Source organism: Trachemys scripta, chromosome 3, assembly GCF_013100865.1.
Source record: "Trachemys scripta elegans isolate TJP31775 chromosome 3, CAS_Tse_1.0, whole genome shotgun sequence".
Classification (NCBI taxonomy): domain Eukaryota; kingdom Metazoa; phylum Chordata; order Testudines; family Emydidae; genus Trachemys; species Trachemys scripta.
The window spans coordinates 175,356,848-175,381,750 of NC_048300.1; the positions used below are offsets into that span (position 1 = coordinate 175,356,848).

The 24,903-nt window shown below is 42.2% G+C and overlaps 1 protein-coding gene across 4 annotated transcripts in view; it reads left to right on the forward strand.

The window, feature by feature from the left end:
* The window catches only part of GREB1 (growth regulating estrogen receptor binding 1), a 161,529-nt gene that overhangs the window by 62,712 nt on the left and 73,914 nt on the right, over positions 1–24,903 (forward strand). The window contains exons 1-3 of one of the 4 annotated variants that reach the window (XM_034766518.1): positions 3,187–3,630; positions 16,903–17,059; positions 24,582–24,704. In XM_034766518.1, coding sequence (XP_034622409.1) covers positions 16,903–17,059; positions 24,582–24,704 — 280 coding nt within the window. In that variant the 5' untranslated portion in view covers positions 3,187–3,630. Of the gene's footprint in view, positions 1–3,186; positions 3,631–16,830; positions 17,060–24,581; positions 24,705–24,903 lie in introns of those variants that run through there. The other 3 variants (XM_034766522.1, XM_034766520.1, XM_034766519.1) reach the window with 3 other exon arrangements.

Genomic DNA, 24,903 nt, shown 5'->3' on the forward strand with positions numbered 1-24,903 from the left:
TCCCTCATGTCCTCATGTTGGTCCCTCCTGTCCTTATGTTCACTGGCATCTTTCCTACATTTTGAAACCGTGTCCTTCCACTCATTCAGATGAGCTGTTTCATTGCGGGTGGATTCCATGATTTCCACAGACATCTCGTCTCGCGTCCTCTTTTTCCGACGCCTTATCTGAGATAGCCTTTGGGACGGAGGAGGGAGGCTTGAAAAATTTGCAGCTGCTGGAGGGAGAGAAAAAAGGAGAGATTTTTTTAAAAAGATACATTTTACAGAACAATGCTTATACTCTTTCACGGTGAACAACACTATTCACATTACATAGCACATGTGATTTCTGTGCAAGGTCGCATTTTGCCTCTTAATATTGAGTGCCTGTGGCTTTGCTGCTAGAGATCACAGACACAGGTCCGGGCAACAGAATTCGGCTTGCATGCAGCCATGGTAAGTCATTGTCTTTCGGCTTCTGTGTCCTACTTTCCCACATACCAAGCAAAGCCCGTTGAGTGCTGCAGTTTTCCTGTTAACCTTCAGCAGCAGAAAACAAACTAACCCCCCCGCATCCAATTCTCTGGGATGATCGCTTTATCCCTCCCCCCACCGCGTGGCTGGTATCAGGGAAGATCCCTGCTAGCCACACGTGAAAAGCTTAGTGCCAAACTCCTCCCCTCCCCCCGCACTTGGCTTACTACAGGGAAGGATTTCTTTTCAGCCACAAGCAAACAGCCCAGTAGGAAGGGCCACCTCTGTCTGTCACCTTAATTAAATTCCCGTATTTCAACCAGGTTACCATGAGCGATATCACTCTCCTGAGGATTACACAGCGAGATAAAGAACGGATGTTGCTTGAATGCCAGCAAACACCAGGACCATACGCTGCCAGACTTTGTCATGCAATGATACCAGATTACTTGCTACTAGCATGGCATGGTCAAGTGTCCTACCATGGAGGACAGAATAAGGCTGCACTGCCCAGAAACCTGCTGCAAAGGCTTTTGGAGTACCTCCAGAAGAGCTTCATGGAGATGTCCCTGGAGGATTTCCGCTCCATCCCCAGACACGTTAACAGACTTTTCCAGTAGCTGTACTGGCCGCGAATGCATCCCAAGTCCTCAGGGCAAATTAATCATTAAAAAATGCTTGCTTTTAAACTATGTTTTATATTTTAAAAGGTAAACTCACCTGAGGTCCCTTCCATGGGGTCATGGTCTTGGGTACTGGCTTGGGAGGCTTGGGAGGGTACTTCAGTCAGGCTGAGAAAAAGATCCTGGCTGTTGGGGAGAATGGAGTGCTGTGTGCTCTCCACAAGCTCGTCCTCCTCCTCCTCTTCCCTGTCTGCAGAATCCTCAGGTGTGGCTGATGAGATTACCGCTGCCTCGGAATCCACGGTCAGAGGTGGGGTAGTGGTGCATGCAGCTAGAATTGCATGCAGCTCAGCGTAGAAGCGGCATGTCTGCGGTTCTGACCCGGAGCGACCTTTTGCCTTCTTTGTTTTCTGATAGGCTTGTCTGAGCTCCTTGACTTTCACACGGCACTGCTCTGAGTCCCTATTGTGGCCTCTCTCCATCATGCCCTTGGAGATTTTTTCAAAAGTTTTGGCATTTCGTCTTTTCGAACGAAGTTCTGCTAGCACTGAATCCTCTCCCCATATAGCGATCAGATCCAGTATCTCCCGTACGGTCCATGCTGGTGCTCTTTTTTGATTATCGGCCTGCATGGTTATCTGTGCTGATGAGCTCTCTGTGGTCACCTGTGCTCTCCTGTGCTGGGCAAACAGGAAATGAAATTCAAATGTTCGCGGGGCTTTTCCTGTCTACCTGGCCAGTGCATCTGAGTTCAGATTGCTGTCCAGAGCGGTCACAGTGGTGCACTGTGGGATAGCTCCCGGAGGCCAATACCATCAAATTGCAGCCACACTAGCCCTAATTCGAAATGACAATATCTATTTTGGCGCTACTCCGCTCGTCGGGGAGGAGTACAGAAATCGATTTTAAGAGCCCTTTATATAAATGGCTTCGTTGTGTGGATGAGTGCAGGGTTAATTCGATTTAACGCTGCTAAATTAGAATTAAACTCATAGTGTAGACCAGGCCTCAGGCTCACACCATGCTTACAAGCTTCTGCTTTGCTTTTTCAAGCAGTCTGTCTGTGGTTCTGTCTTCTGCCTTCACCCACTCCCACATCCCCCTACCCAAAACAATACCCATACAGTCCAAAGCTCCTGGGGAGGTGCACATAATCCTTTTGTCTTAGGAGAGAGCTTGTGATTAACTTATTCTTACAGTTAATCTCCATCAATATCAAGGTTTTGACTCAACTCTTAACAAGGTTTCCACTAGCTCATAACAGTATTTTACAAATATTAAGTACAACAGAAAAGATGTTCCATTTTTTAAAAACTCCAGTGGAAATCTCTTTATTTTTTCCACACAAACATATGTATGTACCTCCTAAAGTTTCACTTGTGGTCTTTACATTCCAAATATTGCAGTAGTGTGTTTGTGTCTGAGAACTTGAATGTGAAGCTGAATAGAAATGGACTATAAAGAAAAAGGACATCTAATCTGTTGTCATTATTCAGTGTAGCAGAAATGCAAAAACTAAAGTTTGCAGAGTCATAATTCATGTAAGCATGTCCTAAGTCCTATTGACTTCAGTTAGGGTCACTGTTTTTAATGGGACTTAAACATGAATAAAATTAAACATATGCTTAAGTACTTCATTAAACTGGAGCCATTGGGGAAATAAAATTAGATTTTTTTAAAAACAGTTTCAGTTTTGGTAATCTCAGGTGATATATTACAAATAATGTAAGTCAATATTTTAGAAATATGATTAGCACCCTGACAAGTGATCCCTTTACATGTAATACAGTGGTCCCTTTAAATGTAATACTGTAGTTGCTGCTTTGTGCATCCAGCAATATGCTGAACATAAAAGGTTTTCCATATACCTATGAAATGTTTAATTTCCTACCCATTTTATTTAGAAGACACACAGACAATGTAGCAACATATTTAACTTTCATTCTCCTGTTAATCTTTCCTTCTGTTAATATAATAGAGTCTTGTACAAACAGAAGTCTTTTGTTCTCTTCAAGTGTTTTTCTATCTGCATAATGCAAAAGGGCATTCCTGTTTCTTTAAAAAAAAATCTGTTGATGTTAATATTGCTTTAGGCCGACAGATTGATATGTACCTGGCTGGGAGCAACATGACCTAGCAAAACACTTCAGTGTTAATAAGACATAAAGTCATACCATTTGTCATCTAGCACAGAGGGCACACAAATTATAGAACAGCTTGATAGGTTGTATGAGAGTCTGATTATTTTGTTTTTGTCGTAGCTACAGAGCAGATAGCTTTGAAACCTTCCTGTGTTCTACTGGGACAGAAGAATGTTCATGTCATGACGACCTGACTGAATGTTTAGTTGCGCACTGCACTGACTCAGAAGCCTTAAGTGCTCCTAACCTATACTCCAAAGCAGCAGATTCTCCTAAATCAAAGGAAAGAAAACTCCATGAAGAAAGTTACTAGCCGATATCACAGGTGTAAATCCTCTGGGATTGCAATCAAAATGTGAAACTTTGGGATTAACTCACTGGGTGTAATCAGGAAGCATAACTTTCTTTAAGGTACAGTGCATTTTGCTTTGTGCAAACTTATTTATTTTTATCTGTATCAGTAATATTTTCAAAATGAGAATTTTGTGATGCTAAAGGGATTCCATCAAAATATAAATTTTACCGCTCTTAATATTATTATTCACACTTCTGCCTCATTTTATGTTACAAATAGCATTTTAAACTGTTGTAATGAAAGAGTTTAAAAATTGCCAGTGTCTCAGGTTTTTTTTAATACTTTATGCATTTGTCTGCACTATGTGTATCCTTTGTGTTGTCGGTCAGTTCTCCTGTTGGGTGAGTGGCTCTTTCCCAGAAACAAGGGAGACATTTAAATAAAGTAGAAAATGATTATTTTAAATCTATAAAAGCTGGGTTTAAAACAGGGAACTTGGACAAATGACTAAAACTACTTTCAATTTATTTGTGAAAAGGCTGAGATTTTATCTTAGTGGTGTCCCTTTAACCAAAGATGCATTGTTCTAAACACTGTGATTACATGGTTTTTTTCTGATGCAGTATAGTTTTAAAGTAAATTATAAATAGAAATTATTTCATAAATGAATCGGTGACTGGATGGTGGTGGATTTTATCTCACAATGAAATAGTATCTAGAGAGATTACTATTTGTTATAACTCTTCAGCAGCTTCATCACAAACAGGATCTAAGATATTTTAGACTCCCTTCTGCTCGAACTTTTAACATGTATTTAGTCTTTTCCATGTAGGACTGTATAAAAGTGTGGGTCAGATAGAGGAAATTTCTGAGTCTGTCCACATGGAGTTTTCTAGTATTCTACTGGGGGAACAGAATTTGACCTCCTCTCTGGAATGAACTACTGCCCCCAAATCTGGTGGATCCTGTAGGACCCGTGGAAGCTGAGGGACAACCACACAGAGATCCTCTGCCTGCACACTGGTTTTGGACCTTGGAAGGACTCTCACAATCCAGTCCCTATCAGAATGGTTCTGTGGAACGTCGTACTGGGGTGTGTAGGCAGCACTCTGCAGGAAAGATAATATATCCCAGGCTGTGTTACATTTTCCTAAGAATCTCCATGGGGTTGGATGGGGGAGAAGTTTGCCCACTTCTCTGTGGCCTGCCCGGTCACCAGTGCCTCCTCACACCTTTGAAATATCTCTGTGAAGCCCAGAATAGGTGTGTTTGGGGCAGAACCTAGAGGCAGCTGAGCCCCTCTGTTAACCAGGAGCAAGACGATCTATGCACATAGGGTCCACTATGTACATGGAGCTGGGAGAGGGTATGATCTGGGCCAGTATTATCATGGGAACATTTTCCACTCAGCTCCTACCTGCTACTTCAGCCATCCGCTCCTAGCCCTGGTTTGCTCCTTCCTGCTGCTCAACAAACTCAATGTGTTTTATACATGTAATTCTTTTTAAGGGAGTTTGAAAGTGGTGTCTGAAAGAGCTGCTTTAATCAAAAGCCAGAAGCTGATCAAAGCAACACTTAAAAGTCGAACTAGGGTCAGAGCAGAGCTGCTTGACTGGCAATAGGGTCGGGGATCTAGGCTGGGAGAGGAGTAAAGCATGTCAATTGAACTACAGTCGAAACTGCTGATTAGTGATTTTTTTTCTCTCCAGAGTAACACCTGCAAAGTTTATGAGATCCCGCAGGAAAATCAAATCTGCATTAGAATACTTTGTTTCCTGCAGGGAGGAATGTCAAAGCATCTACAGGATGCAATCCTATTGCCTAAATGTATTTATTGCCACATCATATATTAGGCTTAGTCTGCAGTATTATCGTAATGCTGGACTGTCACCTAGCTCTACATATGCTTTTCAAGAAGTGGGTCCTAGACCTGCTGCTGGGCTAGCAAGGGATTAAAGAATGAAATGTATGGTTGGCTATACATTCCTAGACGAAAAACAAACAAAAACCCCCTTAAACCAGAGTTAAGGCTGAGAATAGGTTTCCAATGAAAACTAACAATGTTGTCAGAAGGTTATAATTAAGAAACAAACAGAAACTAAATACCCAAACATCAATAAATGTTCAGTTAAGGATCCCCTAAAATCTTTTTACTGTCCTAGATCTTCTTCCTCCATTCTATACCTCCCCTAAAATTATGCAACACCTTAATTAAAGAGTCTTGTAACTGCTGTGAGACCCACTGTCAAGACTCACATAATTCAGACTTAGTTTATGAGCTTCCCCCTTCTGTGATATGTAAAATGTGGGATTTAGAGAGGTTATGAGCATGGTCCTTCTGGAGATTAGGAATTCCACAAATTCAACAGAATTTACAACTTTTCCCAGACATCTAAAATTAATTATAACCCCCCCACACCCCGACAGAGTTCCCAGTGTGCATTTTTGAATAACTCTTATATTTGGAAAGTAAACTTTGGGAAAGTAGTTTAATATATGAGATCTCAATAAAGATGTGTAATTAAGACCCATTTGAACTTTATATGGCAAGATTTATTACAAACTAGAAGAGGTAAAAAACCGACCTTTTTTTTCCAAAACTGAATAAATATCAAAATTTCAGAACATCATAACTCAAAACGATTTGTATTTCTGGCTTCAAATTTTTCAAATAAATTCAGCTCTGGCTTGGGTCTAGCATGAGAAACTTCAGGCTCAAAGCAGTTTGTTTTTTATTTTATAAAGTAAGCTTTAAAAAGGGCCAAAACTAAGTCTTAAAGGGGGAACTGTTATTCATGCTTAATTAATGAAAGGAGTCTGGTTGTAAATTGGAATTCTCTGTTTCTCCATAGAAGTAGAACACCACAAGTTGTAGCATTGCAAATTTCTCTGCACTGAACTGACAATAATGCCTCAGGCCGGACCACCAAAACTTATAAATGATCATATCCTTTAATTGATTTATTGCTTGGTAGATTTATGCAATATCTAGTTGAGCTTTTTGTATTGGCAGCAGAGTCCTGTGGCACCTTATAGACTAACAGATGTATTGGAGCATGAGCTTTCGTGGGTGAATACTCTGGACCAAGTGGGTATTCACCCACGAAAGCTCATGGTCCAATACGTCTGTTAGTCTATAAGGTGCCACAGGACTCTGCTGCTTTTACAGATCCAGACTAACATGGCTACCCCTCTGATACTTTTTGTATTGGTAATCTTTAGAGCTGGTCAGGAAATGGTGGTTCATTCCTGTAGAAAATTTAGATGATACATTTTTCATTTTTGTCAAAACTTCCTGCAGGAATTTTGGGGGTTACAGTGAAAAATTAGCCCCTTCAAAAAAACTGATTTTTTTTTTCTGGCTGAAAATTTTCAGCCAAAGCCCAAAGGCTTTTGATTTTTGGGCTGAAATGTTTCCTATTTCAGTGGCCAAAAATGAAAAAGAAAATTGGTTGTATGGCAAAAAATGAGCCCTTGGTCTCTTGTGAATTGTTTGATACCTTGTCTGTTTGAGAGTGGCAGCATTGCTTTCCTAGCAGGTTTTCCACTTTGGTATGGATGTTTTGGGGTGATTTTCAAAGCCACAGAGGGAAATTAGGCAACAATGAGCAGATACATTTTTCATTAGCAAAACCCTAGCAGGGACAGTTATATATTTATTGCAACAGTATGTAATATTAATCTTTGTGAAGGGTGCCAATGTTAAAGAAAAAAAAACTCCTTGTTTTTCTCACTCTGGGCAAGGACACTAATTTCAAAGACTGGATTTGAAATAGTTTTATTTTTAATCCAAAATTGCTAGAAAGCCGGGTGGTCCCCTTCCCCTTTTTGAGCTCTCCTGCATGGTATACTTGAAAGTTTGGCAACTTGCATTCTGAATTCTTACTCCGAGATTCTGTTGCCTGGAAACATGAGTCAGCAGAGGAAATCATTATTGGATCACTTTCAGTGCAGAAGAAATCCAGTCTTCATGTTGAACTAGTTTTTAGGACCAAAATAACAAATGAGATAAAAATAAAAAGAACAACAAAGAAAGTGGCAGCTCAGAGATCAGACCAGTACTCTTACAGCATATATCTTTTTATGGAAACAGAAGCAAAACTGTTTTTGGCTGGACAAAGGGGTAGGATTATTTTCTGTGTCCTGTCATCAGCCTTAATCCTCAACCTCTATGTTCAGTGATGAGATACTTTCCAAATTGGTACCATTAGGAAGCAATTTCTGATCTAATTCCATTGAAGAGGTATGAATTCTTAGATATGATTACAGAAAAGGGTGCTGTCGGAGTTCTAGCTAGGATAACTGTGTTTGATGTTAAAGCTTTAATGTTGCTTTTAAAATTGTAATGCTGAGGTGTGGCCTAGCGAATTGCCATAACCTGACTCCTAAGTGAAAAAGGAGATCTTTTGGAGCCTAATAGGTAAGTGACTACAATTAACACTTTGTATAGATTAGAGCTGACCAGGGTATGACAACTCCGTCTGGTGACAACCTTCACAGTTTTAAAATTTGTTTTCATTATGCAATGGAATGAAAAGAAAACATTTTGAATGGTTTTGTGAAAAGGATGAGGCTGGGTTGCGCATTGGCCTAGGTTGTGGGAGAGTCAGGTTCAAGTCCCTGCTCTGCCTGATTCAGAGTAGAGGTTTTTGTCCCAAATAATTGCAAATCATGCTGAGTCTCCCACATCCTAGGCCAGTACCCTGACCACCTGGCTTCTCTCTCTGTAAAAACATTCCTGACAAAAGTTTCACAGAAATTGATACAACTTCAAAGAACCAGCATATTTTGCCAAAATTTCACTTTGGCGGAAATGTTCTAGCCAGTTCTATTGTTGATGTGCATAGCCCTACACAAAAACCACACCATAGAGCACTACAGTGAATGACAATTCTGTGGTACGCCAGTGACAGTTTCCTTTTCTCTGAAGAGAACTGATGTGGTTTTGTACATGGCTGTAGTATTTATAGTCATTTGAATATAATTTTATTAGCACGCAATCTTTAATGTGAGGTTTGTTAAATCAACATGCCTATGCCGCTCCCACCAGAATTTTGCTTAACAACCAAAGCCTAGTTCTGTTCTTTTCAACTCCTTTTTCTTCACTTGTGTGTAACTCTGCTCATGAAAGGTGCTCATGGGCATGCCCAGAGAACAGCTCCTATCATTTATCGATGGGACAGGTACAGCAAAGGAAGTGGACATACAGCTTCCTCACACTAGCCTGCCATTGTGTTTCAGTCCTGATTTAAAGGACGGCCTCTGGGAGTGAAAGTGCCCACTTTGGTGTTATTGAGAGTCAAATGGGAACCAATTAGTGCCATTTGTAGGATTTTTTTTAGTGATGTGGATGGCTAGCCACAGTTGAGCTAACTCAGTTATTTTGCATAAGCAAACCAATCCCTATCAGATGTAGTGTTGTAACTAATGGGTCCTGTAGATGTTCATATTTGATTTCCAGAATAGAAAGGGTGTGAAATGAAAAAACATTTCTAGACACTATCCCTCTCTCTAATTTAATAAACTTATTGGGATTAACTTCCTGAGTGCATAAGTATGTTTTAAAAGGACAGTGTCAATTACTCTTGGCAGATTTTAATTTTTTTCTCTCATTTGTATTATTCTTAAATACCAAAATACCATTTCTCTCCTGACTGTTTCTTTTATTTTCCATTTAGTAGCCATATATTTTCCCCTTTCCCTCACATATTTCTTGGGGAACACTTAATAGACATCTACTTAAATAGATACAGACTCCACTGGCCTTTTTTCCATAACCCCACTTTCTGCAGTCAGTAGACCCCATATTCATCAAAGGACTTAGGCACCTAACTCCCACTTTAGGCTACGAAATCCCAAATCCTCAAAACCCCTGCTGAGGTGACACCTAAAGTTCTTCAGCCCCTAAATTTACAACATTTGGTACCTAGGCAACTTGAAGTTTCTGCCTCTGGGCATGAGTACAGCTACCTAGGTCTGACAGCTGGCACCTCTTTCATGGAAAAGCTTCAATGGGGATTATCGTACCAGGTGAAACTAAGCATTCCCCACACATGTGGGACCCTATCCTATAGGCTTGCTCAGACACACACACACAAGGGAGGGGGAGATGATAACAGCCTCCTTGTAACCTTTAGCCCAGTAGTAGGGAACTCATCTGGGATGTGTGAGGCCCTGGTATAATTCCCCTCTCTGCCTGATGAGGAGAAGGGATTTGAACCTGGGTTTCCCATTTTTAGGTGAGTGCCCTGACCACTGGACTACAGAGTCATTCTTTCTCTTTTCAAATGCATATTTAATTATTTACACACAGTGGAGCAGCTTCAGCAGGAGAAATTTCCACATCAGACTATCTCAGGCACTCACCTGAGAGATGAGAAACCCAAGTTCAAATCCCTTCTCATCAGCCAGAGGGGGGAATTGAACTTCAGTCTCCCACTTCCTCAGGGAGTGCCATAACCATTGGGCTAATGGTTCTGGGGGCTCGCCTTTCTCTCCCCTTTTCCAGTGAGAATAAGACTGCACACAGCCCACAGATGCAATCACCTTTCTGTGGATTCCCTGTTGGTGAGTTGCCAGGAGAGACAATGCGCAGAGAGCATTAGTCTCAACTGTCCTGGTTACCTTCTCTGCCCAATAATCCTCCTCCTACAAAGCCTTCTCTTCAGGCTCCAAGAAAAGGGGGATGGTACCATGGGAGCCGCACATCTCCCTTTTCACACAAGCCAAGCTATGTCTGTCTGTGTCTTAGCATTTCCAACTCTCACAAGCTTAGGTGTCTTTTAAAAACTCCAGCTCCTCAATTTATATGAATACCTGAAACTCTCATCTTATTAAATAAAAAAAAAGTAAGCTAGACATTGGCGTTTCAGAGGGGAGGGATATAGCTCAGTGGTTCGAGTATTGACCTGCTAAACCCAGGGTTGTGAATTCAATCCTTGAGGGGGGCCATTTAGGGATCTGGGGCAAAAAATTGTCTGGGGATTGGTCCTGCTTTGAGCAGGGGGTTGGACTAGATGACCTCCTGAGGTCCCTTCTAACTCTGATATTCTATGATTCTATTCTATATTCTAAAATGCACACCCTAAAGGTGCCAAGACCAGAAGAAATCCTCCTCCTTATTGTCCTTAGCCCTGCTACCCATAATTTTTCCCAGATGTCTTTAGTTTTCCTTATCAGTTTTGTGTAGTTCATAATTTCTAATTTATATTGACTGTTGTCTCCTTCTCAATAATAGCTACATTTACTGTACTATATCAATTCTACTAAATATACATTCCTTGGCCCAGGCCTGGCACTGCACCCTCTTTTCTAAAGTCCCTATTCCAAGATCTCCAAATAGAAGTACTAGAAATAATGTAAATATTTACATTGTGATAGTATAATATGGTTGAATTGGAGCCCCATAATACTGGATGCTATACAAACTTGCAGCCAATTTTCTGTATGAGGTTTGCACCTTGGTTGATCTTATTAAACGTGGGAGTTCTAGCTGAATCCTCTTTCTTTGACTGGATCTCCTTTTGCTATAGTCTTTCCCCTATTCTACCATGACTGATGCCCGAGATGGCTTCCTGGCTGAGAAGGAACTAACTTTGTAATCCTGGGGAAAGGACCACTGCAGAGTAATGCAAGTGGCTTCCTTTGTCAAGGTCTGGATAGGGAAAAATTGAACTTGACCTTGAGTCTCTTCCCTGATACACTAGAATAGTAATCCTTAGTCAGACTGGCCATCCTTCTCCTTCTATATTGCACAAACACCCCTGGCTGTAGGAATTTTGATTATTGGAGGTTGAATGCTGATCTCTCTGGATTCACATAGACCTCTTGCTACCACTTTCCATTTTTAGGATGGCTCTTTTCTTGTTTACTGTGCCAGTTATCTTTACATGTGCAAGGCAGCATTGTCTGAAAGATCCCATTATATTGCCCTAAATTGCTTCGTTGGAGGCAACATCTATTGCTTTGATGCTGATGTGTCTCAGTGTGATCCTAGTCTCCTGTTTATCATGGATTTAAGCAGCAGTGGAAGGTATTTTTCCTCTGTAGCCTCTCCAGGATGAGTGACAATGTGATAAATCAAAGAGAAACTCTCTATCAGTAGCCAGGATATTGGGCTATTCTGCTGCTGCACTAGCCTTCTCAATTGATCTGGTCACTGTCTCCGATTGTTGCTTGGCATTTCACAGGCATTTAAAACTCCTGCCTGTGACACCCACTTGTAGCCGAGAGAGAGAGAGAGAGAGACATAAATCTGGGCTGTACATGCCAAGTCCAGTGGACCAGGAAAACGGGGCTCACTGTGATCACTGCCTGGAGCCAGGGGTCAGCATTTGACAACTCAGGTACTACATTCTGGGTGGGTGGGGCTCAGCCTCCCAAGTTTAAAAGAAATGGCTGGTCTTGTTGGTTGGGAGGGATGTCAGTCATCTTACAGCTAGTAAGAAACAACCCTTCCATAGCTTGCTTATACTGGCATTAAAAGCCCTCTCTCAAGCAGCTGGGAGAATCGATGAAGGGCTCATTCTGCCTACGCGGAGATGCAGCCAGGAGGCTCCACCTACCGCCCTGTCCACAGGCACAGCCTCTGCAGTTCCCATTGGCTGTAATTCCTGGCCAATGGGAGCTGCAGAGCCAGCGCTTGGTGCGGGGGCAGCGTGTGGCACCCCCTGGCTGCCCCTATGCATAGGAGCGGAGTGGGGACATGCCGCGTTTCTGGGAATCGCACGGAGTCACGGCAGGCAGGGAGCCTGCCTTAGCTCTGCTGTGCCGCCGACCGGACTTTTAACGGCCTGGTCAGTGGTGCTGACCGGGAGCTGCCAGGGTCCCTTTTCTACTGGGCATTCCGGTCGAAAATCGGACACCTGGCACCCCTAGATCAAGGCTCTGATTTTAAACTGCATTTGAGTAGGCAGATATTCAGAGACTTAGTAGTAGTGTTGCCGGCACAGAGGGCCCGAGGGGGGTAACAGCAGAGTTTGTTGCCCCGTGTGCTTCGTGCCAATGAACACACCAGGGTGGAGAAGCAGACAAAGTTTATTCAAGAGCTCTGAATAGGCACTAAGAGACCAGCATGTCTCAAATCAAGTGCACTGATACAAGCAGTTTTTTCCTTTTTATTCTTTTTTTTTCCTTCCCTACCTCCGCCCCTTCCTCCCCCTTCCTCCCTCTGCAGCAGTTACATTAAACAACCTGGGCTGTGCAGCTTGTTCGCACAGTTCCTTTCTGCAAGTAATCTTGTCCTTCAGCTAGAAGCATATAGGTTCCCCTTATCACTACCGCTTGCCAGCTGCTGGCCTGTGAGGTTAGTAAAGTTTAACATGGAGGGGCTTTGGTTCACTTTGGCCTAGTGCGGGGTGGCTTCATTGACTCTCGTGGTCTTCCAACCCCTCCCGAGTTACCTAGGGTGATGCCTAGTTCTAATCCTGTCACTGTCCTGCTGTGTCCTGCTGTGTCACCTTGAGCATGTCACTTCACCTCTCTGAGTTCTCACTTTCACCATCTGTAAAATGGAGTTAGATTTACAAAGGAGAATAAGGATCACTATCTAATGGGTTCATATGGCCCCCATCACCAGAACATCTTATCACTTAGATTACGAATGTGAAGTATTATTATTTCTTATATACATTTGAAAATCCCCTCATTCTGGCCATAACCAATAGAATATTTTTACAACTAATTATTAACCAATGCAATGTTAGAAAGAGCTTACTTTTTTAAATGGCCCTTTCCTAGGGGCTTTCCATTTTTTGCATTTGAAACTTGTTGACTGTTATAAAAATTCAGACTAGCCAGTTAAGACCACCTGTGTCCTAATTTTCATATTTAGAATCAGGGGCAGCTCTATGTATTTTGCCGCCCCAAGCACGGCAGTCAGGTGGCTTTTGGCGGCGTGCCTGTGGGAGGTCCGGCTGGTAACGCGGATTCAGCGGCATGCCTGCGGGAGGTCCGCTGGTCCTGCGGCTTCGGCATACCCGCCGCCGAATTGCCGCCAAAGCCGCAGGACTGGTGGACCTGCCGCAGGCGCGCCACCGAAGGCTCCCTGACTGCCGCCCCCACAGCGACCGGCAGGCCGTCCCCGCGGCTTGCCGCCCCAGGCACACGCTTGGTGTGCTGGTGCCTGGAGCCGCCCCTGTTTGGAATGTGAGATATTAACAAAGGACAAGGTCCTTCCTTAGGAATGAAATGGTCACTGACTGGTATATAGAAGTGTTTTGGGCTTAGGTGGAATGTGAGTGGCTGAAGATTCTTTCAGAAATACTCAAGCTAAAAATCACTGTTAATGGAGAAAAGTAATGCTTGATGGTTTTCTCACTTATATCAGTTTTATTTTGATGTAACTCATTGACTTTTTTGGAGTTAGAGCTAATTTACACAAGTATAAATGAGAGGAGAATTAGACCCATTAACTCAACAGTTTAAAATGGCTTCATTTTCCCTGATCATTGAATTTACTTGTGTCTGTGATGGTGGTTTCTGAAGTATTCACAGATCTGGAGATGGAATTTCTGCTCTTTCCATTGGCTGACTTGCTATGAAAGTGCTGAAGACATATTTTTACATTCCACTTAACAATACACATATTTCTATTCGAAAGAAAGAAAAGATAATAGAGTAATGTGTTTTTTTGAGTGGGGCAGAGTTTATAAACTGGAAGAACCTTGCAAATTTCCTATAGAATGTGTTTCCACCTATAAGAATTAGATGCAAATACCATTGAAGCATATGATGCTGTAAAAACATAAAATTTAGGTGACAGTGTGTCCTTAAAAACAAACAAAACATGGGTATAGAGTCACCAATAACATTTTCCTAAGTGGACATGATCAGGTCTGACGGATCTTGCAAGTTAAGGCTAATGGTCTCGTTTATTAACTAACAACCTCTTATAGAAAAAATGTTTATAAAATGGATGATTGCTGAATGGCATTTAACTTCCTGATGGTGGCTAAATGTTGGGAGCAAGTAGGCTGACCACATCTTTTTCCAGAAGAAAGCATTTGTTATGCAGGCTTGAGAGTTTGCTACAACCAGTCATATAGAACTCAAATGGTGCCTGCCCTTTCACCGTGAAAAGAGGCCCTACCCAGAAATGTTTATAATTTAGTCAGAGAATATCTTGGTTCTGGATGTGGGAGGGGGGTTCAGCATGTGAACAAAGTGATAACATTGTTGTTAGCAGGTGTTTCATTATTTCCATGTTATTTTTTTAAAATGTGTTATGTAGATGTATGTAACTATCAGGGCCGGCTCTGGCCTTTTTGCTGCCCCAGGCAAAAAAGCCGCCGGCCGTCCCCCCCTCCCCCCGCGGGGGAGGGGGGAGAGGGCGGCAAGCCCCGGCGGGGGTTCCGCTCTCCCCCTGGCGGCCGGGGGGAGGGTGGCCGGAGCCCTGGGAGGAGGGCGGCGAGCCCGGCCGTGGCCCCGCTCTCCCGGGGGGCCGGAGCGCCGCCCCCCTCCAGGTGCCGCCCCAAGCACAAGCTTGGTGGGCTGGTGCCTGGAGCCGGCCTGGTAACTATACCTACAACTATGAGGCTTTGGGGGATGGACTGGAATTAGCATTAATCTTTTGGTAGCTTCATTAATGGCAGCTGTCTTATACCTTTAAGTAGAAAATGTTTAATGTAATTCATTTTATGAATCCACCTTGGTTTCCTTTTGTATCCCTGTGGTTTGAGATAACATCAGGACAACATTGGCAATGGCAGTGTTTCCTCATTGTCTGCAGTTGTGTTTGGTGTAGCCCGAGGTTAAAGTAGCCTGCAACAGGAGAGAGTACTCTCATTGCACCAGTCCAGAAGGAAAGGGAGGCCTGGGGATGTGGGGGAGGGGGGTTGGCCTGGGGAGAGCACTGCTTACTCAAGCTGGGAGTTGGCCTTCTGCTTTTAGCAGAGGAAGGGGGATGTGCCTGACCCTTATTTAAGTCCTGAACATAGTCAGGAAGCTCTGCAGCTTACTTGATAGCGTTGTGTCTTTGTGAAGCCTCACAACAAATTGAAGTCTCCTCTCTTTAGTTCTGTTTTCATCTGATAATGTCAGTGAGTGTACTTAAGGGATGTGTGTGTGAGAGAGATGTCGGCACTGTTTGTTTTTTGTGAACCACATGCTTATGTTACATGTTGCACACTTTCCTTATTGGTTCTTTGTGCTTGCCTAATTGTTGTATATAGTTTTACTGGGGTGGGCAATATAAATATGCAATAAAGTATATAATATCAGACTGTGCCGTGTACTGTCACACACAGACAGCAGCTCACTAAAGACACATTTTTGTGTAGAGCGTGGTAGGTGGCTTAGCTTGTTCAAAGTAATTTTTCTCTTGATTGAGTGATTCCTTGAGGCTGCTTCCCCACAGGCTTATTTCCCAAGCAGTATCCAGTGTGGGGACAGGGCTGTTCAGTGGTTAGGAATTACTGTCACAAACAGGAAGCATTTCATGCTTCCAATTCACAGTTACTTGAGGAGGGAAAGTTCGTGGGGCCCAGGGCAAGAGCTACTTTGTAGTAGAAAAAAAAAAAAGCTGACATGGCTTTGCGTTAGACCAATTCATTGTGTTCACAGTGGAAAGCAGGCAGTAAGTGAGTATGTGGAAAGTAAACTACTAGAATATTCTACTGGATTAGACTATTATGGTTCAGTAAACTCCAAAATGAACAAATCATGTGGTTTTACTAATAATAAATGCAATGAAATACTGAATCAAATTGATAATTTATCTGACTCTTGTTCTAAAAACACTTGTGCTTATTTAGAAGGAAATATATTGTCTCAATGTATTCATAAATCTCCAATTAGTGGGGGAAAGATGCCAGTGATACTTTCAGCCATCCGTTTAAAATGGATTTTAGTTATAGGCAACATTATTTTGCTTGGAGAGAACACTTCTAAAAGAATAGTTAAACTGCTCTAACCATGAATTTTAGGCATGTGTTATGATGGGCCATTGATTTGTCAATACACATATACATAACTGTTATCCACAAGACCCTTTAAAGTATATTCTGTTTAAGATATGGAAAACACAAAGATTGTTTGACAGATAAGATTACTGACTATTGCAAATGCATCTCCTGGATTGCCGTAGTTTGTTAAATTAGGGAATTACTAGAATCAGATTTCTAGCAACATCTTCAAAAAGGTGTCAGACCTTGCTGCCTTTCTGTTGAATTACAGAATGCTGTTACTTAGATAACTTCCTGTAATTTACCAGCAGGGTCTGTTTAGTGGCTGCTGCTGTCAGTTTTCTTTTTTTCCGCCTTTCAGTGTAGACAATGCAGTGCTCCTCTTTCATGAGAAATGTTGTGGTTTGGCTTCCACACAATGTGATCTCCTAGCTCTGTGAACTAAAATTGAAACGTGGTTTATTTCTTCTTTTTTTGAATAAGAAGATGGGAAATTCTTACGCCGGGCAGCTCAAGACAACCAGATTCGAAGAAGTATTGCATAATTCTATTGAGGCCTCTCTCCGCTCAAACAACTTAGTCCCCAGACCAATCTTTTCTCAGTTATATTTGGAAGCCGAGCAGCAACTTTCATCACTAGAAGGTAGGAAATCTTGGCATTTATATTTCTGTTCAAATAGAACTATGAATCCATTCCTTGTTCATCCTGTGATCAGCATGAAAGTTTCAAATTAAATATAGAGAGATGCAGAAGTATTTGAAGTTGTTTGGGTGTTTTATGTTCTGTGCAACCTCCTCCTCCCCCCAAATCTAATGCAAATTTGAAAAAAAAAAAAACGATTTGAAGAGAATAATTATGGAATGCTCTTTGTTTTTACAAAGTAAGGCTCTAATTTGCAAACACTTATGGATATACATAACTGGAAGCACTGTGAGTTCACCCACTAAACACAGCAGAAATCTTTGGAGGAGCAGAGCTTTATCTGGTAGTTTGCTTTATAGAATAGAAAATTCTACCCTGTTAGACAGTTGCAAAAAAACAACAGATTTACAAATGAGAGATGCTAAAAATAATTTTGATTATGAATGAAAGAAGCAAAAATATTTGCAGCCTTCCTATTAAGTATGCTAAGAAGATTTTATGATTAATTTTGGTGTGACAGTGTTTTTAACTTGATCTCCATTTTTCAAGGCATTGGCTTAAGCTGTTACCTAGTGTTCTCTGGTAAATCCTGCTCATGGCCTCTGGACTGATGTTTAGTGTCTTGGATTTCTCTGATTTATTTATATATTTGCTGAGCTGTTTTGTTGGTGTCTCTTCTACTTCTGTTTGCAATGTTGTTGTCCCTGTGATGGTCCCAGGATATTAGAGAAACAAAGTGGGTAAGGTAATATCTTTTATTGGACCAAGTTCTCATAGGGAAAGAGACAAGCTTTCAAGCTACACAGAGGTCTGTGGTCCAATAAAAAATATTACTTCACCTACCTTGTCTGTTTCTTTTACTCATTCATTTTTCTCTCTGGAGGTGGAATAGTTTAGATGAAATGTGTAGATCTGACAACCAAATTAATTAGAAAAAACAGTGCTAATACATAACATCAAGTCTACTTAGGTGCTAAATTGTGTTGTTCTCAGTGGGTCTGACAATGTGCCGGCAACATTATCCTGCTAGCGCACATATTTCATCTCTCTTTCAACTAACTACTGGAGTAATGTTGCATTTGTTTCCTCTGTGTGTGTGTGTGTGTGTGTTCTTTTGTAGCCTGCAGAAGATGATGTAGGCACATATGGAATGCAAAATGTGTAAGGTATAATATAGTCTGTAATAAAATAAGCATTCTAAAAAAATATCAATCCAGCCACTGAAAACAAATGAAATAATTTTGAAAAGATTAAACACTTGCCAATATCTCACTGAAAATATTGAAAAAACATTCTATTTAGAAACAGATCTGCTTATATCTCATACACGTTTAATTTTCTCCATCCATTCTTTACTGCTAGCTAAGGACATTTGCATGAAAACATAATCTCTGAGTGTCCATCTGCTCCTGCTGCTTATTCCCCACATGAAGTGCTTATCCTCTCTTGGGAATTTCATAAATGTTTCCATGGCAACTAACTCTGATGTCACAAAGTGGATTATGACATCAGCTGGGAAAGATGCTGCAAGAGCAGATGCATAGTTCAGGGACAAAGGTGCAGTTTTCACACTTCTGTAGCTCCTTTCATTTAAGGGTCTCAAAGGGCTTTACAGACCTTCCTAGCCTGATCTGTTTTGGGGGTTTTTTTTGCAGTCAATGTGAAGAGAATCAGGCCTCAATTAATTAAACCTCACAAATCTTTGCCTAACGCATTCCCTTTCATGCAAATATCAGAGGGTGGAAACTCTTTATGGATTGCCTAATAGAGCTTTTCCTGGGTTGTTGCATAAGATGGTTGAGGTTGCAATCTCACATTTTACATCCAACTCCAGCCCCCCCAGAACAAACAGGAGTTTCCTCCTCTAGGAACCATGAAGCGCTAAGATATGAGGGGTGGAGGGCAATAACCTTGAAGCAATGGGCCATCCTTGTGGAGGCACTGTGCCAGGACACCAGCTCTTGGCCCCCCAACTATCTGTATCCTCCCTATTCCCTGACTCCTTGACACAGTGGGTCTGTTGTGGTGCATTTTATTTGTGGTCCTAGCATTTCCTGCCCCAAGCCAGTGTTTTCAAAGTGTAACCCATGCCTACTTGGTGTGGGGCTCTGTCCCCTTCTTGTGGCACCTAGACCATCTAGAGATTGATAAGTCACTTGGTTAAGTGCCATGTGACTTTTAGCTCATGCAGTAGAGCAGTGACTCCCAAACTTTGGGGCACACCCCCCTAGGTTGGCATGGAGGAATGTCCGGGGAGGGACGTGGCGGGGCCTGGGCCAGTTCCCACTCAGGGGTGGGGAGGGAGCACCACCCAGCCTCACTCTGCCCCCAGCTCTGTTCCAGCCTGGCCCCAGCCCCTGGCTGCAGCTGTGGCCCCGGCTCGGCCCCCCGGCCCAGCCGTGTCCCTGCTTCCAGCCATCGGCCCCCGGTCTTGGTCCCCGGGACTCACTCCCAGCCACGGCTCGACTCCTGGCCCCAGCTGTGGCTCTGCTCCCGGCCTGTGGAGGGGGGCACAGACACATTCTATTAATGGTAAGGGGGGGGCGTGAAAGAAAAGTTTGGGGACCACTGCAGTAGAGGCTCATACACTAAGCTTCAGAGGTCCCAGGTTCAATCCTGCCTGCTGACGACCGGGATCTGTCGGCATTATACAAGCATGGAGGGAACCATGGGTTAAGTGATTCACCCAAGGTAATACAGTGAGTGGCAGAGCAAGGAATAGAGCCCAGGAGTTCTGATTTAACATTGTCTGCACTACCAGCTAAGTCGTATAGGCACAAAATGACAAAAATACAGATGCAGAATTGTCTTTAAGCAGAATGACTCTGGTATCCTGTTAGGCAATAATGGCATCACAAGTTGCTATAGCTTCTTGCCATATTTGAAGAGAGTGCTTTTCTGAAGTGATCTTGCAGCTCACACTGCATTTTTTTGGTGTTAGTTTGCCCTGTTCACCATACCACTTGGCAGCAAAACCAACCACTATGACATCAGTCAGGTTTTTTGTTCCTGCTGTTGTTGTTCTAATTTTAAAATTGTTAATTTAAAAGGGACACTGTGAACTTGAAATATTGTTAATTTAAAAATAAATGAGTTGAAAGTAGTTTCAGGTTCTACTCCTACCCCTAATTCCCACCTACCAATTTTTGTGGTTCATATAATCATTTTCCTATTTAAAATAAATGTTTCTCTCTCCCCTGTTGCTGTGTGAAAGACCTTCACAAATAATAGAGCAAAATGTCTATGCAGTAAAACTAGACTAGTACTATTACAATTTATGATTATATATTACAATTTAAATCCTATAAATGTGAAACAGATTATAGCCTGTATTATGTGGGAAATCAAACTGAATGATCATAATGGTCCCTTCTGAACTTAAAAGTTTGTGCCAAATATGCACAAAGTAAACCAGCTGAAATTAAGGTCTCTTTTCAGCCTGTAGATTTTTAAGCTATTTTTTCAAATGTCACTATGTCTAAATTGCAACATTTTTAACTCCAGTTTTTGCATATCATTTTGATAACACAAGATAGAGCAAGGGATAACCCCTTGTTACTATTACAATACTATACTATTCAGCAAAACAATTGCTTTTAAAACATTTTTTTCTGTATCCTAAAACTTTGTTTAGACATCTCTAGACAACTATTGTCTTGTTTGCTGCTGTTACTGTTTTATATAGATCTGTTTGCGTCCATTAATCATCATATCCATAATCATTTTGAGGACTATATATTAAATAAACTAAAAGCTCCGTGGATCCATCAACACTGTTTGTTACTCTTTTTTATCTTTGCCCATGTAGTGATGCATTCTCTCTCTTCTTCTGTATTGGCTCATTCAGCTTTTGAAACTGCCTGAAAATATTCTTTAAATACTGATTCTCTTTAAATGATCCTGCTTCCAGCTTGCTGGATTAACTAAGCCTAGAGAGTCTGATGTGACCTCTCACCTTTAATCTTGCCTTTCTAATGACTAGCTTTTAAAGTCTTCTTCTTTTCATGGGTTTTGGAGCTTGGAGCACCCTCCTCCAGATGTTTAGTAGAGTGACATACAGGCACTTCCTAGGATGGTTTGATGGCTGTAGTAGATGTGGAGGGTGTTTGGCTGGTGCTAGTTTAGATTTCTTGTAGGCTCTGCCCTGACTATTGGGGGCATTTTTGAGCTGTAGCTAGTCTGTGTCTGTTACAGTATGGACATGCTTCTCTGTTGCATCTTAAAAGATTGGGGGCCAGATTCTCTGCAGGTGTAAATCTGTATGGGCCCTGAAGGCAGCGGAGTTGTACCATTTTCCACCAGCTGATGATCTAGCCCTGTATTTTTTTTTCCATTTTGAGATTGATGGGGACGATTTTATAATGTGAACTCTTCCTTTCTCATTAATGCCTTCTGTCTATGGACGTGGGGACATGTGGCCTCACCTTGAGGTGGCTCAACTGGCATGAGAGCTTTTGCTGCCTCTTACTGGAGATGTCTAGGGTACTGTGTGTCTCATAAGACAAAATCCACATAGTTCCTAAGGTGCACAGGAGAGGGTCTTGTGCCTGCAGCTTACTTAAGGTGTGCAGGAGAAGGGCCCCAGCAGACAACCCCTGTAAAGTGGGTGGGTTAAGGCTTTTCAGCAGTGTCTAGTCAAGTGATCCCACATTACAAAATGTATTTTTAATAATTTCTTCTTTAAAAACAACTAAAACTCCATAAAGAACTATGAGCTCTCTCCTCAGGTAAGGGGGGTGGATCATGGGGAGGGGATAGGGAGAGCGTGGGAGCCCTGGGCTGGGAGGAGTCACGTGAGGAGGTCATGTGCCCCCCCCGTAGGGGGGGGAGGGTTGCGAACCAGTAAAAAATTGATTCCACTTGCACCACTGATCATATGACAGGTTAGCTTCTGAATCCTGCACATCGACATCAATGGCAGTTGATTTCAATGGGAGTAGGACTGGGACTTAAGTGCAGTAACATAGTAATAGTAAAATTAATTGGCATATACAGACCATCCAAGAGGGGTCAGGAGTATGATGCCCTTGCTCACATTGACTAGTACCCCACTCAACTTCAGTGGGACTGTTTGTGGAGTAAGGTGCTATTCAACATTAATAAGGGTATCACAGTCTAGATCTAGGTTTGCAGCTAAATTATCTTTGCAGTTAACTGGCTCATCCCCTGATTTGCACGTAAGGAAGTCTTTGTTGCTGGCTGAAAATAAGTGTTATGGCTATTGATTTAGGCCTTGATCCCAATGACTTGCAAACATACATTACAGTACTCATGTGAGTATAGTCCCATTGAGTAAAATTACACACATGTTTAAGTGTTTGCAGGATTGGGGCTTAAATTAGTTTTTAAAAGAATACTTAGCAAGAGGAGAACCTAGCATGTAAAATTTCAATCAATAAAGATGCACTGGATCACGACTGAAAATAATATAAGCAGAAAAGACTGAAAAATGCAATGACGCTGTAGAAATAATTCTATAAAGGTGGTAGCAATAACAGTCTGATACATTGCACTAGCTGTGAAATATTATCTGATCATGTAATTCAGCTGGTGTCAATCAGTATAGCTCTGTTGACTTAATGGAGCTATGCTAATTTATATCAGCCAAAGATCTGGCCCTGTAACACACAAGGGGTAGAGCTAACATTGAGTCCATTGGTAACATTGTTGTTTCCTAACTTACAAGTGCTTCATTGTGCAACTTTCACCTTCTGTAGACTATTTTTTTTTAAAAATGGAATTATATTGTATAGACTGCAGATACTCAAAATGTACAGTTTTTTATAATGCTGACAGCTGTGTGTGAGGGTAGACCGTTAAAGTCTCCTGTGCTCTGTGCGGGGGATGTCTACACTGCAACAAAAGATCCACGGCTCCCAGTCTCAGATGAACTGACTCTGGCTTCTGGGGTTTGGGCTGCGAGGCTAAAAATAGCAGTGTAGACATTTGGGCTCAGGTTGGAGTCCTGACTCTGAGACCTGGCAAGTGGGACGGGTCTCAGAGCCAGGGCTTCAGCCTGAGCCCAAATGCCTACACTGCTATTTTTAGCCCTGCAGCCCAAGCCCCAGAAGCCCAAGTCAATTGAGCTGGGCTCTGAGATACATTGCTGTGGGTTTTTCTTTGTAGTGTAGACATATCCTAAGAGCTCATCCACATAAACATGGAGCTTAACGTGGGAAGCAGTTTTTTTACACTCAGATTTAAAATCTGATTTTGACTCATAACAATGATTTGCAATATGCTTGAAAATAAAGACCAAACCCCTGAACTAAGCCTGTTAGTGCAAAATGGAGCTGTCACTCATGTCGTATAGCTGCACGTTTGCTTTTAGATTCCTTTCATTCTTAATCTGAAAGCCTGCACAGCTCTCCCCTGCCTAAATCTCTGCTCCCGCGTTTTGTTACTCCCGTCTCTGCATTCCAGTGACAAAGGCTGCTTCACTTCTCCCTTTGTCCCCTCTTTACCTCTTGTCTTTGTGCCTTCTCCCATGTTATTCCTTGTGCGTACCACTCTGCCTTTATCCCTGTTCACCAGGGGCTCAATCTTGCTACTCATGTGAGTAAAGGTAAGCATATACTTAAATACTTTGCTGTCTTGAGGCCAGAGTGCTTGGCACCTTTCAGGGTCAAGCTTCCAACACCCAACCTCTCTTCTTTCAGATCCCTCATTAAAACTCACTTATTCTGCAAAACTCACAAATGCTAACCCTGGAACCCTCAATTAAGGAGGGGACAAAGTGGGGGAGGAGGGTCACAGAGAAAACCCCTCTGTGGCTGACCCCGCCCATGGGATTTCCAGGGCCTCATCCAAAAGTCCACTGAAACCAGTGGAATGACTCCCATTGACTTTGAGCTTTGGAACAGACACACCTTCCCCATCCCAGTGGGTTTTGTATTGTCCATCAATTTAAGATCTTTGGGGCAGGGGACTAGTTTTTGTTCTGTTTCGGGTACAGCATCAAGTATATAGTCAGCACTTAATTATTGATAATCTGCATTTGATCTTTTGCTTTGTGAGAGCATCTCAAAGTGATTATACATTGTAAATATTGAAAACAAAGGTCAAGGGGGCTTTTATGAGGACAGAGTTCTATTATTGGCAACTCCCTGGGTTCAAATGTCATGAGTCAGCCCCCCCAAAATCATGAGTCTGACTTCAAAATCATAAGATTTTAAAAATAAAAATTTGGGGGTTTGCTTGTATTTGCCTTCCGTTTTCTGAGATTTAAGTGCACTCAGGTCACATTTCAAAGCTTTTCTCCACAATCACAATCGCCGAACCTTTTTTTTCTTTTAAATGAAAGTTGAAATTCTCACATAATCACAGGGTTCCAGGACCTGGAGCTTTAAGAAAAACACCAAACATTGTGAGACTTGGCAACACCGCAGTTCCTTGCAAAGACAAGGGAATCTTACTTTTCTATAGCGCTTGCTGTAACTGGGACACTGCTCATTCCCAGGATCAGCTATCGCCACAGCTATCTATTGTCTAAATGTAATTTTTTCCTGTGGTACTTTTGTAGCAGGCAGCAGAGTGGATAATGAGGAAGAAGAGGAGGAGGAGGAAGAAGAAAGTTCAGAATCAAGTAGCCCTCCTCTCTCTTATCAGATGAAGCCTCCTCCTGAAGGCTGCTGCACTACTGATGGTAAGAAATTCATAAGACTCAAAGTTTGGCAACTGATCCAACGGTCTATTCAGGCAAAGCTCCCATTGTTATCAGTGGGAACTGGGGTCCCAGTAAAGAGTGCAGGATTGAGTCCAAACATCATAACAAGCACCTTCCAAGTGGCTCATCAAAATTCGGTATATTGAAATTGTGGGGCTATCACAATTTGTTACCTCTT